General features: G+C 45.8%; 1 protein-coding gene across 8 annotated transcripts in view; it reads right to left on the reverse strand.

The window, feature by feature from the left end:
* dmxl2 (Dmx-like 2) overlaps positions 1-5,860 on the reverse strand; it is a 93,098-nt gene extending 87,238 nt beyond the window's left edge. For 6 of the 8 annotated variants that reach the window (XM_055661120.1, XM_055661117.1, XM_055661119.1 and 3 more), the window contains exon 1: positions 5,543-5,860. In XM_055661120.1, the coding sequence (XP_055517095.1) occupies positions 5,543-5,629 (87 nt within the window). In that variant the 5' untranslated portion in view covers positions 5,630-5,860. The remainder of the gene's footprint in view (positions 1-5,542) is intronic. The other 2 variants (XM_055661122.1, XM_055661121.1) reach the window with 1 other exon arrangement.
* Positions 5,861-20,549: the final 14,689 nt, after the last annotated feature.

The raw sequence follows: 20,549 nt of genomic DNA on the forward strand, positions 1-20,549 counted from the left end.
ATTAAAAATATAATATTGTTTAATGTCAACAGTAGGATGCAGACACCTTCTTCTTGGAGATCGTCTTTGCTTGGCACATCAATTATTTCATCCCCAGGTTATCAGGGAGGAGTTCTTCAATGGGGCTAATCCATGCATATATTGTTTTCTGTTTACCAGCCAAGCCCTCTTGTCATAAAGAGTTTACAATAATGGGCAGAAAGGGTTTCAATACATGAAGAATTATAAAGAACATTAACTCACATTAACCACCCCCAAACACACACAGGTGGGGGGAGGGGGGTGTTAGAAGAGGGGGGGGGGGGAGAGAGGAGGAGGAGGAAAACGGGACAGATTTGGGAGGGAAAGGAGAGCGAGGTAGGGGGTGAGAGAGGGGGATGGGGAGAGAGATAAATGAGGGGGAGGATGGGGAGGTAGGGGAGGAGGGAGTGGGAGAGTGGTGGGGGAGAGAGGGGAAAGAGTGGGGAGGGAGAGATCATGGAGGGGGAAGGGGGAGAGGGGGAAGAGTGGGGAGGGAGGAGGAGGTAGGGGTACACTAGGGGGGAGTGATGGAAGAGGGACAGAGTGGTAGGAGGAAGGGGGCGGGTGGAGAGATGGAAGGGGGTGGCATAGAGAGGGAAGGGGGATGGGGGAGAGAGGGATGGGTGGGAGAGGGAGAGGGGAACATAGAACCATAGAAATTAAGTGCAGGAGTAGGCCATTCGGCCCTTCGAGCCTTCTGTGCAGAGAATTCTAGAGATTCACCACTCTGTGTGAAAAAAGTTTTTCTCATCTCTGTCCTAAAGGATTTCCCCCTTATCTTTAAACTGTGACCCCTTGTTCTGGACTTCCCCAACATCTGGAACAATCTTCCTGCATTTAGCCTGTCCAACCCCTTAAGAATTTTGTACGTTTCTACAAGATCCGCCCTCAATCTTCTAAATTCTAGCGTGTACAAGCCGAGTCTATCCAGTCTTTTTTCATATGAAAGTCCTGACATCCCAGGAATCAGTCTGGTGAACCTTCTCTGTACTCCCTCTATGGCAACAATGTCTTTGAGCATTGGGCATTGTGACATCACACAATGGAACGTTCAACAGGGGCTGGGGCTGTGTCTGGCTCTATGGGTGAGAAGCCAGATGGGGGAGGAGGGGGGGGGTGGGGGGGGAGGGGGGGGGGGGGGGGGAGAGGGGGGGGGGGGGGGGGGGGGGGGGGGGGGGGGGGGGGGGGGGGGGGGTGGGGGGGGGGGGGTAGGAGGAGGGGGGGGGGGGAAAGAAGGATTTGATTAAAAATGTGTACATAAACATGACGAAATGTAATCAGGAGTTTCTATAAGATCCTCCCTCAATCTTCTAACATCTAGCGAGTACAAGCCGAGTCTATCCAGTCTTTCTTCATAAGAAAGTCCTGACATCCTAGGAATCAGTCTGGTGAACCTTCTCTGTTCTCCCTCTATGGCAACAATGCCTTTGGGCATTGGGCATTGTGACATCACACAATGGAACGTTCACCATGGGCTGGTGCTCCTGCAAAGGCATATGTAAATGGATCCATTACGATTGGACATCTGCGAGCATTGGGCATTGTGATATCACACGATGGAACGAATCAAAGGGCAGAAAGGCAGCCGGACGGACGGACGGTCGGCAGGCGGCAGCCACAGACTTTTATATAATAACTAGACCAAGTGCAGACCCGTTGGGTCGGCTCCCCCAATGGTGTGATCCCCCAACCCAATATTCCATCATGCACCCGTCTCCTCCAATGGAACTGAAGCCGTTCTGAAAAGTAAGATTCCAGCACTGCCCTGCCTCTTTAAAAAAAAAATCCAATGGCACCTCCCCTGCCTGCTGCAGCAGTGAAAAGTTCAGTGTTCCTGTCTTGCAACTTTGTTTCGAAGTGCGTTGGAAGCCGACATGTAAATGGAGAAGCCTGTTTATTTTTGAAATACTTGAGGGTGGGGGGGAGGGGGGGGGGGGAGAAGTATTTGATTAAAAACAGGTACTTCAAAACGACAAAATGAAATGAGGAGCGGAAACTTAGAAAGAAAAGCGAAAACTCTACCGAAATGGAAAATATCTCGGAGATTGAGCGTCTGGATTGGGCGTGGCAATGAATCAAAGGAAGAAATGCAGCCGGCAGCCGTACATGCAAATGAATCCGTTCCGATTGGACATCTGCGAGCATCGGCCATTCCGATTGGACATCTGCGAGTATCGGGCACGAATCGAAAGGCAGGAAGGGCGCCGGTCGGCAGTCGGTCGGATGGCCCCAGAGTTTTAAATGTAGATAGATAGATAGAAGATAGATAGATAGATAGATAGAATAGATATGAGCATTCAGTTTTTGTTATTATCCAGAGTGTGGATGGTATCTGTAACATGCTGTCAGAGGTGGTAGTGGAATCAGAGACAATTACTACATTTAAGAGACATGTACACAGATACTTAAACCAGCAAGGCAAAGGAGGATGTCATCCTAATGTGGGCAAGTGAGATTCGTGTAGATAGACAAAGAAAGATTTGATGTGCACGATTGAAGGGTCCATTTCTATGCTGTAAATAAAGTCTGATCATCTATATCCTGTTGAATGGGATTGAATAATGTGTAGTTATCTGCAAAAGCCAGCTTTGTGATCTCAAGATGGGCGAAAGGTCGTTAATGAAAGAGGAGAAGCGGATTTGACCTGACTGACCAACTACCCTGATTATCTGGGTAACTATCTGACATTCCTTTGTGTCAAAATTGACTGGAGAAATGGCAGCATGATGGCAAAACTGGTAGAGCCACTCCTCACAATACCAGTGGCCTGGGTTCAATCGCTAGCACTGAAGATTGCTTGCTTTCCCTATGACCATATAGGCTTCCTCCAACATCCCAGAGAGGTGTCATTGGTACATTAATTGGCCATTGTAAATTGCCCCTGGTGTGTAAGTGAATGCATCAGAAGAAAATGTCAGCCTACCATGAAGAACCTTGTCAATAGCCTTATTAAAATCAATCTCCTTTGTCACCTCCTAAAAAAACTCAATCAAGTTAGTGAAACATTACCTGCCACTGTGTTGGCTATCCCTAATTAGCCCATTCTCTTCCAAATGAGTGCAAATCCTATTGCAAAGAATTATCCCCAATTGCTTCCTACTACCTGTACTGATGTGAGGCTCACCAGCCTGTAGTTCCCTGGATTCTCCCTACTTTGCTAGGTGCTGCAAAACTACAATTTTGGCTTAGAATACATACTTAAAGCTGAACACAAGAACATAAATAGGAGCAACCCATCCCGCTCCTCATGCCTGGTTCATCTTTCAAATAAAGTCGTAACTAATATTATAATCTAAGCTACTTCCTGCACATCCTTTGATTCATTTGTTTTGTATATCCACAGAACATCCACTGTCCTGAACTCAAAGCAGGAGTTGTGTCAACTGTATTCAGCCTACAGTTGTATTATACAAATCTGATTTATAATCAAAAAGTCACAACTAAATCTAGTTTTGTAAAAACTCCAATGAGTAAAAGCCAGCATTTGCTGCAGGGAATGTTTGACACGGCGTAACCATGTGGCACATTTCTCTGCTACTGCAACTCTCACCAAAATTCGGTTACTTTTGCATTAATTCAAATAGCACGAGTTCATTAAAAGGGCAAATGCATTAGGTTTCTTAGGAATTATCAACCACTGTTGATGACAAAAGCCTATTAAGGCACAACATTTACTGAAGTGGTTACAGACATTTATTTAGCCTGTGAAGGAAATTTGTTTCCGTTTTGTACTTATAAACTGCAAGACCTGTTTCAATGAATTGTACTGTATGATCTAATCCCTCCGCCTCATCATTCTCATCCAGAATAAACACTGCAGTTACCGACTATGTGTTATGCAGTATCCCAGATTGCATCTGTGCGTAGTTTTGTTCTGGCACAATTGCAGTACTATAACAAACAAGTTATGGAAACCTGTTGGAAATTCTGAAGGGGGTCACAGTCAGACTGTTTCAGCACCATGATTTATTAATGCGATCAAGTCAGCAAGCAGCACACACCATATTACAGCATCAGCCAATCCCTACCGTCACAGCAATAATAATGGCAATAGTTTCTTCCCTCGAAACAGAACAGGGAGATATCTGATTGTGCTGACACTCACGATTCATCAAATATCATGTGAGAGCTGCAGAGCTGCGGTGTACGAGGGGTGGTGGGGAGAATATGAACAACTACACAGGTATTTGCTTAGGGTGAGAAGCCGGTAAAGAATTAATGCAGCAGAAGCAGGCACCGACCCGTGCAACTATGGCAAGGCTTAGACACAAGTTAATTCGGGTTTAGTGCACATCCACGGAATGACAGGAGCCGCTGCATCACTGCCTCCTGCGTTACCCGTGCACTGGAGGGCGAGGGGGGTGAGGAGAGGGGGAATGGGGTTGAGGAGTGATTATAGCAGGGGGGAGAAGGGAGAGGGGTAGGGTTGGGAATTGAAAGAGGAGGGCAATAACAATAAGTATGGGGATGGGTGGGGGTGGAGGACAGGGGTAGGGTCAGTGACAGGGTGACAGCAGGGAAGGAGGATGGGGTGGGGAAGGGGATAGTGAGTGGGGAACAATGTTGGGAAAGGGGGATGGAGAACACATATGGTTTTGGGGAGGGGATAGGGGTGCAGAAGGGGTTGTTGGGGAAGGATGGGGGGGGGGTGGGAAGGGGGGGGGTGGGGAAGGGGGTGGTGGGGAAGGGGGGGGGGGGAAGAATTAGTAGGTGGGGGGGTTGGGGAAGGATGGGGGGGGGTGGGGGAAGGAGGGGGGGGGGGGGGAAGGATGGGGGGTGGGGAAGGATGGGGGGGGGGGGGAGGGGGGATGGGGGGCGGGGAAGGAAGGGGGGGGGGGGGGGAAGGATGGGGGGGGGGGAAGGATGGGGGGGGGGAAGGAAGGGGGGGGGGGTGGGGAAGGATGGGGGGGGGGGGTGGGGGGTGGGATGGGGGGGGTGGTGGGGAAGGAGGGGGGGGGGGGGAAGGATGGGGGGGGGGGAAGGATGGGGGGGGGGGGAAGGGGGGTGGGGTAGAATGTGGGGCGGGGAAGGATGGGGAAGAATGGGGGTGTGGTGGGGGAAGGATGGGGGTTGTGAAGGAGGATGAAGAAGGCAGATGGTGTTGGGGAGGAGGATCGGGAAGATGGATCAGGGGGTGTTGAGAACGGGAGCGTGTGGGGTGGATCGGGGGTGTGGGTGGGGAAAGGGGGGTGATGGGGGGTGGGGAAATGGGCGTGTAGGTGGGGAAGGAGGATGGGGGAAGGGTTGGTATTGGGGAGGGCGATGAGGTGGGGTCGGGGTGGTGGGGATGAGGGAGGGGAGAGAGCGATGGGTGTGGAGGTGAGATAATGGTGAGGGCCACAGCTGTGGAGTCGTGTCGAAGGGGAGGGAGGAGAGGGATAGCGATGGGTGTGTGGGCGAGGAGAGGGGTTGATGATGGGGGGGGGGGGGGGGGTAAATATATGGGGACAACACACCCCACACACCCCCCCCAACATCCAGGCTGAGGGGGCAACACATGAGCGGACAGCCCCGGGCTTACCGTGAAGGGGATGTCATCGACGCCGCCGACCGAGTAGCAGTTGTCTCCGGGGTTGACAGCTCCGGTCAGGACCTGATGGAGATGCATGGCGCCGGCTCCCTCACAACATCTCCGGCTCCGGCCCCGCTGTGTCGTGTTGTTTTGATTCTTATATGGTTTATATTTGTAGATCAGTACAAACTTTCCCTCACGAACACCGAGCCGAGGGCGGCGAGAGGACGAGGACGACGACGACGCGACCTCCTTCCCTCAGCCGCTCCCGGGCGCCGGCAGCGCTCGCTTCATTTTAAAACACCCGGATCATCGCCGATCCCGCGCCGGCTGCGGGTGAGACGTGAACGCGCCTGGGCGTGCGCGCGCGCTCATCGGGAACGCCCGTGCGTGTGCGTGCTCGTGCACGCTCCTCCCCCTCCCCCCGGGGACGCGCGCCCTCCCTCCACCAAGGCGACCACGTGATGCTGAGGGGGGGGGGGGGGGGGTGCGGTGACGTCAGCGGGCTGCCCTGCCGCAGCCTCCGACACCGCTGCTCAGTGCGGAGTGGGAGGAGCGCACCCACCAATGCATCCAATAATGCATAGCTGCAAGGACACCTTTGCAAGAGGGAAATCCCAATTTATTGTATTGTATATCTTTATTGTCATTTCCTGAGTATTCACATACCCAGAGGAAACAAAAAGACGTTGCTCAACCAGTGTCCATTCAGTGTGCATGAAAAATAAATAGAAATAAAAAAAAAATACATGTATCATGAACAAATTTAACACTCTACTAAACATTCAACAGGCGTTCCGACCGGCAGCGGCACAACAGTGGCTCTGCTGCAGTGTGGGGGTTTGTGCGCGATACTTGGCAGGGGGCAAAGTCCATTTAGCAGTCTTATAGCCTGTGGGAAGAAGCTGTCTAGTTGGTGCCGTTCATACGCCTTGCAGCTCCCGAACCAGGAAGTGATGACTCATGGAAGATGCACCAAATAATGAGATACACCAACATTATTTGCCGTTCGTACGCCTTGCACCCCCGAACCAGGAAGTGATGACCATGGAAGATGCACCAAATAATGAGATACAGAGAACATTATTTGACCCCACCCCCCATCCTTCTCCACCCCCCATCCTTCCCCCCCCCATCCCCCCCCCCCCCCCCATCCTTCCCCACCCCCTGGAATGGGCTCCCGGAGGTGGTGGAGGCAGATGCAATTGTGGTATTTTAGAGGGTTTTAGATAGGCACATGGATATTCAGAGGTTGGAGGGTTATGGATTATGTGAAGGCAGTTGAGATCAGTTCAACTGGGCATCATTCCTGGCATGGAATTTGTGGACCGAAGGGCCTGTTCCTGTGCTGTGTCATTCTAAGTTCTATGTTTGGTCAAAGGGACGTGTAACCAATACACAGAGGTAAACAGGTGCAGTTCTGCCATCCATGACCAGTAACAGTTGGTCAAATGGTAGACAGATCATTCCATCTGTGTCCACACCTGTCCCTGAGCCCTGAAAGCCCAAACTTCTGAAGGAAATATAAATGAACAAGATCTCATACATTCAGAATGTCTTGCCATAAATGGAACCTATTAAATGATGACCGTCTTTTCATTTAAGCAAAATTGTGGCAGGAGATAGATTCCGGAATGTACATTTTGAGTGTGTGTAAAACATTAAAATGGCACAAATAAAGCTGCTGGCTCACAGCGCCAGACACCCTGGTTCGATCCTGACTACGGGTGCTGTCTGTATGGAGTTTGCAAGTTCTCCCGGTGACTATGGGTTTCCTTCAGGTTCTCTAGTTTCCTGTCACATCCCAAAGGCAGTAGATTTGTAGGTTAATTGGCCTCTGGAAAATTGTCTCTAGTGTGTAGGATAGAACTAGTATACTCGCTGGTCGGCGTGGACTCGGTGGGCCGAAGGGCCTGTTTCCGCGCTGTATCTCTAAACTAAACTACTGTAAGATAAACTAAACTAAACTAAATCTCCAAAACTAAAACTAGATCTATAAAACTTAAAATATCAAAGGTAATTCCTCCAGGAGACCATACACACTGGATACACTGCCATATTAATAAGGAATAATGACAATTGTTTAAAAGCCAAGATCATTTCATTCATTAAAGATTTCTTTGCAACAACCAGTGTGGTACTTTATCCATTATTTGTGAGGAAGATGCAGGTTTCTCCAGATGGCTTTACTGTAACTCGATTATGAAAGGAGTTATCATCATTATTTAATGTCGATGCGTCTCGGAGGCAGACAATGGCAGCTTTTTAACCTCGGTCTTTGGCTATGTTCTGTAAAAGGAGTAATCTAGGTCAGGTTGATCAGCCAACGTCTAAAAGGAAAGTGAGTTACGATTGTTATTTACAATATGCATTGAAGGAAAGAATAGAGTGGACAATTTATGGGCCTGTCCTACTTAGGCGATTTTCTAGGTGACTGCCGGCAAATACGACAATGGAATTTACCGAAGTCAGCACCGGGGACAACCTGCGTCGCTTAGCGACAACGTACGAAAATCCTGTTGACAATCTACGTTAACCTGGCGACTACCTACGATAGCACCTACGCCAAGCTACGCTCATTGGCGTCAAACCCACAGTCGTCACTGTTGGCAAAAAATCTTCAACATGTTGAAAATCCAGCGGCAACCAGAAAGACGTTATGACTCTTTGGGCGACTGAGGAGATACTCACAACCATACAGGCGACACCCCTGTAGTCGCCTGTAGTCGCCTAAAATATTGCCTAAATGGGACAGCCTATTACCTTTTTCAGTTGTATTTTGTGGATTTACTTTTTATGATTTTGTAAAAACTTTGATTGATATTGCCCAGTCTCAGGGTAATCAGGCTGACTTTCAAGAAGAAAAGAATCACATGTACCACACAAATGGCACATTACACTTGCTGGTGCAAAGTCTATTATAATTGCTGATTCTCATTAGATATTAGGTTATTTGTGGCATAGTAGAACAGCTTCTTCCCAACAACCATCAAGCTATTGAACACTATAAAACACCAACTAAACCTCGAAATATGAACTGTCTTTGTTACACTAGGAGACTTCTGGCTTTTATTTATTTTGCACTATATAAGGGATTTTTATTTATTGAACATATTTATTTTCTTGTTTATTACATTTAAAATTTAAACAGGACAGGAACGGTTTAAATTCTGGATTTTATGTTGGCTAAGCTCACATTTTAAAATTGATGGATTTAATAGGAACCAGAGGGGCAGGTTTTTCACACAGGGGATGGTGGGTTCATGGAGCGAGCTGACAGAGGGGGCAGATGAGGTAGATACTAGAACAACTACCATATCTCTAGGGATGCTACAAGTAAGAATTTCATTGTTCTTTTTGGAACATATGATAATAAGACACTCTTGACATTTAAAAGATATTTTGACATACATCGATAGGTAAGATTGAGAGGTATATGGGCCAAACATAGGCAGGTGGGACTAGTATAGATGGGAGATCTTAGTCAGCATGGGCAAATTGGGCCGAAGGGCCTGTTTCCAGCATAATGACTCTCTATGTTATCTATTGAGCATTGTATTTACAAATCTGTCGTGCTGCAACAAGTAAGAATTTCATTGTTCCATTTAGGTACATATGATAATTAAACACTCTTGACCCTTGACTCCTTCATTTAGGAGAGGAAAAGATGACATGGATGTGCCCTGGCGATGCTGAACAATAAAAAATGTTTTGATCAAAAAATGTTAATGTATCTACTAATGAGTAGGAATGTGCTGGTTTATGACTGAATATATGCACAAAATGCTGAAGAAGGTTCTTGACCTGAAACGTCACCCATTCCTTCTCTCCAGAGATGATGCCTATCCCGCTGAGTATTTCCAGCATTTTGTGTCTATCTTAAATGTATCAGCTATATTTTCAGAAGTCTGTGTTTGTATATGATGCCTAATGGGTTGCTTTTCTGATACTTCTGTATTTTTTAATCTTTTCTCAATCCCAGTGTATTATCTAACCCATTAAAAAAATCTGCAATTAGAGGCATTTACTTTAACTTTATCTGGTTGATTCCAATACAATTTAGTCTCATCGACTGAATAGTATGGTGAGCAATGACCCGAAACGTCACCTATTCCTTTTCTCCAGGGATGTTGTCTGACCCGCTGAGTTACTCCAGCTTTTTGTGTCTATCTTTGGTTTAAACCAGCATCTACAGTTCCTTCCTACACAATATAATATTATTCAATGATCCTTTAGTAGGACAAATGAGAATATTTACAAGCAGCAACATTCCCAAATTAGAATTATTTGCTTCATGACTTAATCACATTTATTTGGTTTAAGCTCTTTGGGTTAATTTGCATCTATTGTTCATTCGTGGGCTTTTGTTTGTTAAGGTTATCTTTTGATAATCATCGCAGAGATAAAATTCATCAATCAAGGCTTGAAAGTTTGAATTAATCCAGCTTCCGCAGCCTTGTGACGGTGTTCCAGATGCTTATCACTCTGCGTGGGATAAATCCTTCTGGATTTTATGTTGGCTAAGCTCTAATTTTACGATGGGAACATAACGAACTGCGGATGCTGGAAACGTGAGCAAAAAAACAAACCACTGACTGCGGTACTCAGTGGGTCAGGCAGCATCTGTGGAGGGAATGGATTTTCCTATCCTTGTACCCATCCAAATGTATTTCAAATGTTGTTATTGTATCTGCTTCAACCACCTCCTCTTGCCTGATATGTTTAGATGTTTGCTTAGAATGATCTGCCCGAACCCTGTTGACGTCCCAGCAGAGCAAGATGTCCAGTGAGGAATATTGCCGACTGGCCCGCTCCAGACTGCAGGAGTAAGTGTTGAGGGACGCACTGAAGCTCAGTGCAGCCAACGCCAAGGCTCTGTGGAGGAGGACCACAGTTCTTTAACTGCTGCTCATTGGGGGGCAGGGTGTGGTGGAGATGCCCCTCAAAAGGGGGAAGGGATATCACCCCAGGTGGGCACATACGTGGCTAAGGTGCCTGGTATAATGTTTAGGAAGGAACTACAGATGCTCGTTAGACACAAAAAGCTGGAGTAACTCAGCAGGTCAAACAGCATCTCTGGAGAAAATAAATAGGTGTCGTTTCAGGTCGAGACTCTACTTCAGAGGCCTTTTAATATCCGGTAGATTTTAATGATCAAAAGCACTATCTTGTACTTTGAAGACACCACAAGAACATGGAGGACAATATACCCTTTCAAACCTTAATTGAAGTTAGTTTGATCTGTCTGAGCCAATTATGGCTTGCAGCCGCAGAACACTCATCAATAATTTTCGTTATTTTAATGATTAGTTATTTTTCTGTGTCAGTTTGGGCATCTGCTGGAAGTGGATATTGCACATAAAACAATAAATGGTGTGAACTCTGTAATTAAGTTGGAACCATTGTTAAATATCAATATCAATATTTGTGGTATGAATTACTCTAGGTTTTAGAATGCATAACAGGTTAGAATAAAAGTCATTTAGCCATCATTCATTTACTAACTAGATTACCATTCCACATTATATTATCATTCCAATCACATCTTCATTAGGAACGGTGCCCGAGGTTATGGGGAGAAGGCAGGAGAATGGGGTTGAGAGGTTCAGCAACAGACTGGTTCCTCCAAGATGCAGGACAGAACGCCACAGGAGATCCTTCTTCCCTGTGGCTATCAAACTGCACAACCCCTCCCCCTTCTGTCGTGGGGTAGACTGAGACTGACTCTTCCCCCCCACCTCCCTCCCCCATCTTTGCACATCCCCAATTCTTTCCACTCGTCACTTTAATTTCATGCTTCATGTGTTTTTGTGTTTTTAATGACTGTCGGCAGATCAATTTCCCTCCGGTGCTAAATTAAATTCTGTCATATCGTATCGTATCGTATTGTATCGGAAGCTAGATCAGCCATGATTGAATGGCAGAGTAGACTTGATGGGTCAAATTCAGCTCCTATAACTTATTAACTTATGAACTATCATTCTTCGACTGACTAACAAAATACATTATAAGGAAAGCGAATACAGCAAAGAAAACTGGTGTGATAGAAAAAGAGAAGGAAGGTTGTGCATCTGGTGAGTCATGGCTGTTATGTTCAAGATGGCGGACAGCGGGGGTGATGCGCCGTTGTGTATGGCCGCTCCTCCTGCTGTCCGTCCTTTCACCCTTTTTTATTTTTATTTTTAGTCCTGCTCGTATGAAATGTTTATTGGAGGACTTCTTTTATGTGGTGGGTGGGGGTGGGGAAGGGGGAAACTATTTTAACCCCAGTTCTACCTGGTCGGAGATGCGGTTTTTCTCCGAACCGCATCTTCGTCCTCTCTGTGCGGCCTAGTCGAACTGGAGCAGCGCTGGAGCGGCGTTACCTGCGGGGACTGCAGCTTCGACGGCGGTGTAGATGCTGGGACATCTACAAGGAGCGGGCGATGCCTTACCGGGTCGCCTTGCGGTAATCTCCGGGGCACTGTGACCGTCGACAGCACCGCGGAGCCTGGGATCCGAGATCGCCAGTGTCGGGGGTTCGGCCGGCGCGGCCTGTGAACTTTGGTCGTTGCAGTCTTCGGGGGGGAAGCGGCCGCTTCAGTCCTGGCCGCTGATGGACGTTCACCGACGCCGATGGTCCAGCTTCACGGCAAGAGGGCCTGAAGACACCGGGCTGGCTGAGGAGGCCAGATATAGGCCCCGACCTCGGGTGGACTATGAGGGGGAGAACTGGATATTTTTGGTGCCTTCCCTCACAGTGAATTCTGCTGTGGGGGGACGTTTCATGTTGATTTCTATAGTGTACTGTTTCTGTGTCTTTTTTCTTTTTCTCTTTTTTCTCTTTTTTGATTTGTATGGATTTATTACATTGATCTGTTCAATTAATTTAATCAATCTCTGTAAAGCACTTTGGTTCAAATACTGGTTTTGTTGAAAAGTGCTATATAAATAAATATTATTATTATTATTATTATTATTATGTACATAGTGAACAAAGCACTACTGACCTAATCTTCAATATTATTGCAGTAACCCAAACCAAGTACACAATCAGATCCAAACTATCAGTCTGAATTTATCGTGCCCTTGGAACAAGTCTAAGATTCTGAGAAGCTGATATTATTCCATTTGTTATTTATACTAAATAATACTTGGTTGTATGTAGGAAGGAACTGCAGATGCTGGTTTAAACCAAAGATAGACACAAAAATCTGGAGTAACTCGGCGGGACAGGCAGCATCTCTGGCAAGAAGGAATGGGTGATGTTTTGGGTCGAGACCCTTCTTCAGACATGGTTGTATGGCTTTGGAGTGGGGGGGGGGGGGGGGGGGAGAGGACCACCTAGGGGAGACTTGTGCCGTCACAGGGAGAACATGCAGGCTCCACACGGGCAGTGCTTGACGCTGGGATTGAGCCCAAGTCACTGGCGCGGTGAGGCATCGGCTCCACCAGCTGTGCCACTTTGCCGTCAGGTGAAGTTAGTTGATAAAACAGCATGCAAGAAATAGTAAGAAAATTCAGCTTTCTAGCATCAATTTTGTCAGTCACTATAAGATCAAGGAAGACCTATTAATGCAAACCAGGTAGCAGGATTTGATTCTCTTCAAATCCTCTGAAGTACAGTTATATGTTATTTAGAGTCGTAGAAACATGGAGTCCTTTGACCCAATTGAGCCATGCCAACCAAAATGCCCCATCTAAGCTAGTTTAATTTGCCTGGGTTTGGCCCATATCCGTCAAAATTTTCCCATCTATGTATCTATCCAAGTCAAGTCAAGTCAAGTCAAGTTTATTCGTCACATACACATACGAGATGTGCAGTGAAATGAAAGTGGCAAATGGTCTTTTTAATGTTGTTATTGTACCTGCTTCAGTTACTTTGAATGGCAATTCATGTAGGAAAGAACTGCAGATGCTGGTTTAAATCAAAGGTAGACACAAAATGCTGGAGTAACTCAGGCAGCATCTCTGGAGAGAAGGAATGGGTGACATTTCGGGTGGAGACCCTTCTTCAGACTGATGTTAGGGCTAGCAATTCGTTCCGCATACCCACCATCTTGTGTGGGAAAACATTGTTCCTCAGGTTCCTGTTAAATCCTGCCCTCTCAACTTAAACCTATGCCCTCTATTTCTTGACTTCCTGACCCTAGGATAAAATATACTCCAATATAAAGTGCATTCACCCTATCTATGCCTCTCATGACCTAATACCCCTCAATGATAATAAGATGGCGACTGCGGGGGTGATGCGCTGTTGTGTATGGCTGCTCCTCCTGCAGTCCGTCCTTTCTCCCTTTTTTATTTTTATTTTTAGTCCTGTCCGTGAAAATTGTTGGAAGTCTTCTTTTATGTGGTGGGTGGGGTGGGGGAAGGGGGGGGGGGGATGTTTAAATCCCAGTCCTACCTGGTCGGAGAAGCGGTTTTCTTCCAAACCGCTTCTTCGTCCTCTCTGTGCGGCCTACCATCGAGCTGGAGCAGCGCTGGAGCGACGATTTCCTGCCGGGACTACAGCTTCGCCGGCGGTGCAGATGCTGGGACACCAACACCAACACGGAGCGGGTGATGCCTTACCGGGTCGCCTTGCGGTAAGCTCCGGGGCACTGGGAACGCCGACTGCAACATCTCTGAGCTGCGGCTGCAGAGCGTCCAGCCGCGGGCGGGCGGCACTGGATTTCAACACCTGGCCTGGTGTCCGAGTTCGCCAGTGTCAGAGGTCCGGCCAGCGCGGCCTGAGAACTCTGGACATTGCAGTCTTCAGGGAGGAAGGGGCCGCTTCAGTCCAGGCCGCTGAAGAATGTTCACCCGACGCCGATGATCCAGCTTCGCGGCAGAGGGCCTGAGAACATCGAGTTGGCTGAGGAGGCCACATATAGACCCCGACCTCGGGTGGACTATGAGGGGGAGAACTGGATATTTTTGTGCCTTCCCTCACAGTGAATTCTGCTGTGGGGGGACGTTTCTTGTTGATTTTTTTTCTTTTTCTCTTTTTTGTTTTGTATGGATTTATTGACATTTGATCTGTTCAATTAATTTAATCAATCTCTGTAAAGCACTTTGGTTCAAATACTGGTTTTGTTGAAAAGTGCTATATAAATAAACATTATTATTATTATTATTATTATGAGATTACCCCTCAGACACCTGTGCTTCAAGGAATTAAGTCCTACCCTGCCCAACCTCTCCCTGTAGCTCAGAGCCTCGAGTCTTGGCAACATCCTCGTAAATTTTCTCTGCACTCTTTCCAGCTTAATGGGAAAGGGAACATTCTGTTAATTCCTGTGGTTACTGTGATTTTAGATGAGATGGTGAAAGAATACAAATTGTTACATCCTCTGAGAATCTTAGGTATTTTTTTAATTATGCTTATTTCACTAAAACCAATACAATAATACAATACAATACAATATTTATTGTCATTTGAACCTCAGTGAGGCTCAAACGAAATTCCGTTTCCACAGCCATACAAACAAAGACAATTTCCTACAGACATATACACAATTTAATTCACACAAACATCCATCACAGTGAATCCACTGTGATGGAAGGTAAAGTCTTTTCTCTCCCCTGTTCTCCATTTCTCTCCCGATGTCCAAGCCCCAGGCAGGCGATGATAAATCCCACGGCCATTTTAGGCCATGCCGGGCGATTTACGGCCCCGCTCCCGGTCTGAACGTCACAATGTTGGAGCCCCCGGCGGGCGCTGTAATGTCCCACGGCCATGAAGCCGCGCCGGTCGATGTACGGCCCCGCTCCGGGTCGTTCCAACCCCGCGACACGGGCTGGAGAAGTCGCGTTGCGGATCCGTGAGCTCCCGATGTTCCAGTCCACCGGACCTGCGGCTGCGTTGCTGGAGCCTCCAAGCCCCAGGAGTCGAGTCGCAGCAGCGAGTCACCTCCGAAGCCGGCCTGCCCCACGATGGTGAGCAGTCCGCAGCTCCGCAGTCTCCCGAGCCCCACTGAAATATCATAATTATATTAAAATATTAACAATTATACAAGAGGAAATCCATGATTTGAAAGATGAATTTACAAATTATTAATCTTTTGCAACGGTACATGAGCCATTATGTTGAGTATTCATTACCCCAGGGCTGAATAAGTGATCTTTGAGTTGTATGTGAATAAAAGTACTCACACAGTGTTCTCTTTTATCTGCTGTTCAGATTATTCATTAGATGTTCTTAAGTCAATGTTTGATATAAGATATTGCCCATTGCATTGTGAGTTATGTCAGTTGCTTTTAGTTTTTCTCTTAAGGAATGTGACTAAATAATGATTCTGTCTGATATCCCAGGCCTGTGGTATTGTCAGTCTCTGTTTGCAAGTCCAAAAGAAACGATGCTTGGTTACATAAGTATTTCCATTCAATGGCAGAGGCACATAATGGAATATCTGTCCCATGTCCAGAACCATGCCAGCATTAAAAAGACACTTAGAAAGATACATGAATAGAAGTTTTAGAGGGAAATAGGCCAAATGTGCGCACATGGGACTAATTTAGAAGGGCAGCATGGATGAGTTGGGCTGAAGGGCCTATTGACGTGCTGCTTGACTCCATTAGGATTTCAGAGACCTTAATAACAGCATCCATATCAGTTTATTAGTATAGACAATAAACCCCTGAACAATCAGTATTAATTATTTCTATAATTTAATGCTTGATTTAATTTGGCCTGAAATGATTGCAGCTACCTGAGGTATTAATAAAACTTAATGAAGGACAAGCATGAAAATAAATTCAGGATATCCCCTTTGAGTATCAAATCCTATCCAGCAAGATAGGCCCGGATTACATTACATGTTGGCCCTCTGAGCAACACAGCTGCGATAGACACAAAATGCTGGAGTAACTCAACGGGACAGGTAGCATCTCTGGAGAGAAGGAATGGGTGACGTTTCAGGTTGAGACCCTTCTTCAGATCAGAGGAAAACAGCCTGAGAAAAATGTAACTTGAAGTTCCCCACTGACTACGGGAACTGGCTGTACGGAGTTTGTACGTTCTCCCAATGATCTGCATGAGTTTTGTTTCTGAGATAGAAACATAGAAACATAGAAATTAGGTGCAGGAGTAGGCCATTCGGCTCTTCGAGCCTGCACCGCCATTCAACATGATCATGGCTGATCATCCAACTCAGTATCCCGTACCTGCCTTCTCTCCATACCCTCTGATCCTCTTAGCCACAAGGGCCACATCTAACTCCCTCTTAAATATAGCCAATTAACTGGCCTCGACTACCCCCGTGGCAGAGAATTCCAGAGATTCACCACTCTCTGTGTGAAAAAAGTTCTTCTCATCTCGGTTTTAAAGGATTTCCCCCTTATCCTTAAGCTGTGACCCCTTGTCCTGGACTTCCCCAACATCGGGAGCAATCTTCCTGTATCTAGCCTGTCCAATCCCTTAAGAATTTTGTAAGTTTCTATAAGATCCCCTCTCAATCTACTAAATTCTAGAGAGTATAAACCAAGTCTATCCAGTCTTTCTTCATAAGACAGTCCTGACATCCCAGGAATCAGTCTGGTGAACCTTCTCTGCACTCCCTCTATGGCAATAATGTCCTTCCTCAGATTTGGAGACCTCCTTCGGTTTCCTCCCACACTCCAAAGATGTAAAGGTTTGTAGGTTAATTGGCTTGGTATAAATGTAAATTGTCCCTAGTGTGTGTAGGATGGTGTTATTGTGCGGGGATCACTGGTCGATGCGGGCTTGGTGGGCCGAAGGGCCTGTTTCCGTGCTGTATCTTTAAAGTAAACTAGTTGGGGCAAGACAGTGGCGCAGAGGTAGAATTGCTGCGTTACAGCGCCAGAAACCCGGGTTTAATCCTGACTATTGATGTTGTCTATACGGAGTTCATACATTTAGTTAAGTTTAATTTAGTTTAGTTTAGAGGTGTGGCGTGGACATAGGCCCATCGGCCTACCAAGTCCACACTGACCAGCGATCACCCACCCACACATTTGTTCTATCCTACACACTCACGACAATTTACAGAAGCTAACTATCATACAAACGCGCACGTGTTTGGAATGTGGGAGGAAACAGGGGCACCCGGAAAAAACCCAGGCGGTCACAGGGAGAAAAGTACAAAATACACCCAGACAGCACCCGCTGTCAGGATTGAACCTGAGTCTCTGTCGGTGTATTGGTAGCAACTCTAGCTCTGTGCCACTGTGCCACCTTGCGACCATGTGGGTTTTCTCCGAGTGCTCCTGTTTCCTCCCACACCCCAAAGACGAGCAGGTCTGTAGGTTAATTGCCTTCTGTAAAGCGCCCCTAGTGTGTAGGACATTGAACTAATGTACGATCGTTTGTCGGCACGGACTCAGTGGGCTGAAGTGCCTGTTTCCACAATGCATCTTTCAAACTAAATCCAGAGTAGGGGTGGTAAACGCAGTATAAGTAAGTAAGTAAGTAAGTAAGTTTATTGGCCAAGTATTCACATACAAGGAATTTGCCTTGGTGCTCCGCTCACAAGTAACAACATGACATACAGTGACAGTTACGAACAACTCAGAAAACACTAAACATTAATAATAATAAAACAGTAATGATAAAACACCATTGATCAAGCATGTGAACCAACAAAGTATGTTCACCACTCTACTTGTAACAGTCGCTTCATTAAGAGAAAAACATTACTGACGGTGAATGAATTTCGCAGAAAACCTTCCCGAGGGGGCAAGCTACCTTTTATTTTTAAAACTGTATCGTCAAAATAGATTAGTGTGTTGGTGTTCTGAGACTTGTGTGCAAATTAACAGCAGCATTTGCCTGCAAAAAATAGTACCTGCAGTTCAAGAAGTAATTAGTTGCTTGTGAAGTAATTTTGGGGGTTTTCATGCATCTTTTAACACGGGCAAAACAACAGTTCTATTTAAAATAAATACACGCACATTTAGCTTCACATATACACTTCTATGAAAATAAAGCATCAGGATTTTCTGCACTGTGAGGCAGCAGCTCTACCAGTTGCACTGTTGTGCTGCCCCTAGTTAGAGGCGGGTATTGTCATAGCATAAGTCATTAATAAGTAATCTTCAGAGCTTGGACCAAGGGGTGGAAGACGAGATTAACCTTAAATTCATCTTGGGCCAGCATTGAAGAGCTGAGCTGAATTATTTTCTTCTATGCTGCAAACGGCTCTGATTCTATTCTCTGAGTTATGCACGTATTTGGAGGTTTAATGCTGATACATAAATCTTCCCAGCAAAGTCACCGCGATTAGCATGTATCTTAGTGACCTCCATCTGTGCTCTTGGAATTGACAATCACAGGAGAGGCCGTCTTTGCCTGAACAGTTATGGTTGAATAACTCAATCATGCTCAAGGGATGTTCTGTACAGTTGTTCAATTTTGAGAGTGTGGCACTGCCCTGAGAGAATGCAGAATATTGATTCTGCTGGGGGTTTATGAAATGAGTCCAGAATAAAATCAGTCTCCGGGGAGGCGTCGGGCAAAGAAAATACAAAATATAGATTTTGATCATGTGGAAAGTGCTGCATATTTCAATAATCAACTCGGTTAATTATGATGAAGATTATAAATGTTAATTTGAAACACACTTTAGAGCAATCTGTGTTTCCTCCACTGCTCACTGGCTAACTCACAGTTTTATAATAATAAATACCTTAAAGTGACCTTGAAAATTATCTAAATAGCTTACAGTTTTAACATTTTATGTAGCCGTTTCTAAAGTAAAGGCATCAGTTATTTTTATTTTTAACTGTTTGCAAAGAAACAGTAAATGATGACACTTCCTTCGACCAAGGCTGTTGTTGTAATGTTAAAGCAGAGATATGTACTAACCTAACCAAGATTGATACTGCAGTATTTACAAAGGTTTCCTAAAATGTTAATATCCTGTGATGCAATTTCCTCTTCCAGTGGACTACTTGAAGCATGTTCATAATAGCCCTTCATTTGTTATTTGACTCAATTTTGAGCAAAATTGCCTTGAAACAACATGCAAGTTATTTTGTATAGTGTGATCTTTTCTAGGTTTGCACAGTCCATGGGGAGAAATTTTGCAATACCAGAAACAATTATCTGGAAATTGCTTTTGTGGCCACCTGCCAGTTTAAAGGGAACGTTTGCAGGTGGGTTTGTAGACGACAAGAAAATGACTGGAGTTGTGGACATTGAGAAAACTGTCAAAGTATACAGCGGGATATAGATCATCGACAGAAATGGGTGGGGAAATGACAGATGGAGTTTAATCCCAGCAAGTTTGAGGTATTTCCATTTCAGTTTAGTCCCAGTTTACACAATTACAATCAAACTATTCACAGTGTACAGATGTACATAAGGGAATAATGTTTAGTGCAAGATGAAGCTAATAAAATTTGATCAAAGAGAGTCGGAGGGTCACCAATGAGGTAGATAGTAGTTCAGGACTCCTCTGTAATTGTGGTAGGATGGTTTAGTTGCCTGATGGGAAGCCTAGCTGGGAAGGCCTGGAGGTGTGTGTTTTCACACTTCCACACATTTTGCCTGACAGGAGACGGGAGAAGAGGGAGTGGCCAGGGTGCCTCTGAGAAGCCAACTTGTACAGGAACATAAATAATTACAGCGAGGGACTGAGAGGAAGTGTGCAGTGTTCATTTCAACCTTGACAGATTGCGGTGAAGATTTACAACACAGTGGTCTCCAGCAAAGCCCATTCAGACAGACACACATTTCAATACAATCGAAGAAGGGTCTCGACCCAAAATGTCACCCATTCCTTCTCTCCAGAGATGCTGCCTGTCCCTCCAGCGTTTTGTGTCTTCCTTCAATTCAATCAAGGCTATTTTTAAAAAAAACATTGATTTGAACGAGCATAGAAGAGGACTAAGGCACCTTTACCTTGGACTGATAACCATTTTAATGTTGTATTTATCATCCTTCACGTGGCTGGAGTGTTAACCAGGAAGATGTCACCGATCTATTTATATCCATGTAAACAATTTGTATCCACTTTATCATGAGCTGCTGATGGATGAATGATTCTGTTTTTCCAGAGGATCAGACAGCACAGAAACAGGCCCTTTGGCCCAA

This window comes from Leucoraja erinacea, chromosome 33 (genome assembly GCF_028641065.1).
Source record: "Leucoraja erinacea ecotype New England chromosome 33, Leri_hhj_1, whole genome shotgun sequence".
NCBI lineage: Eukaryota > Metazoa > Chordata > Chondrichthyes > Rajiformes > Rajidae > Leucoraja > Leucoraja erinaceus.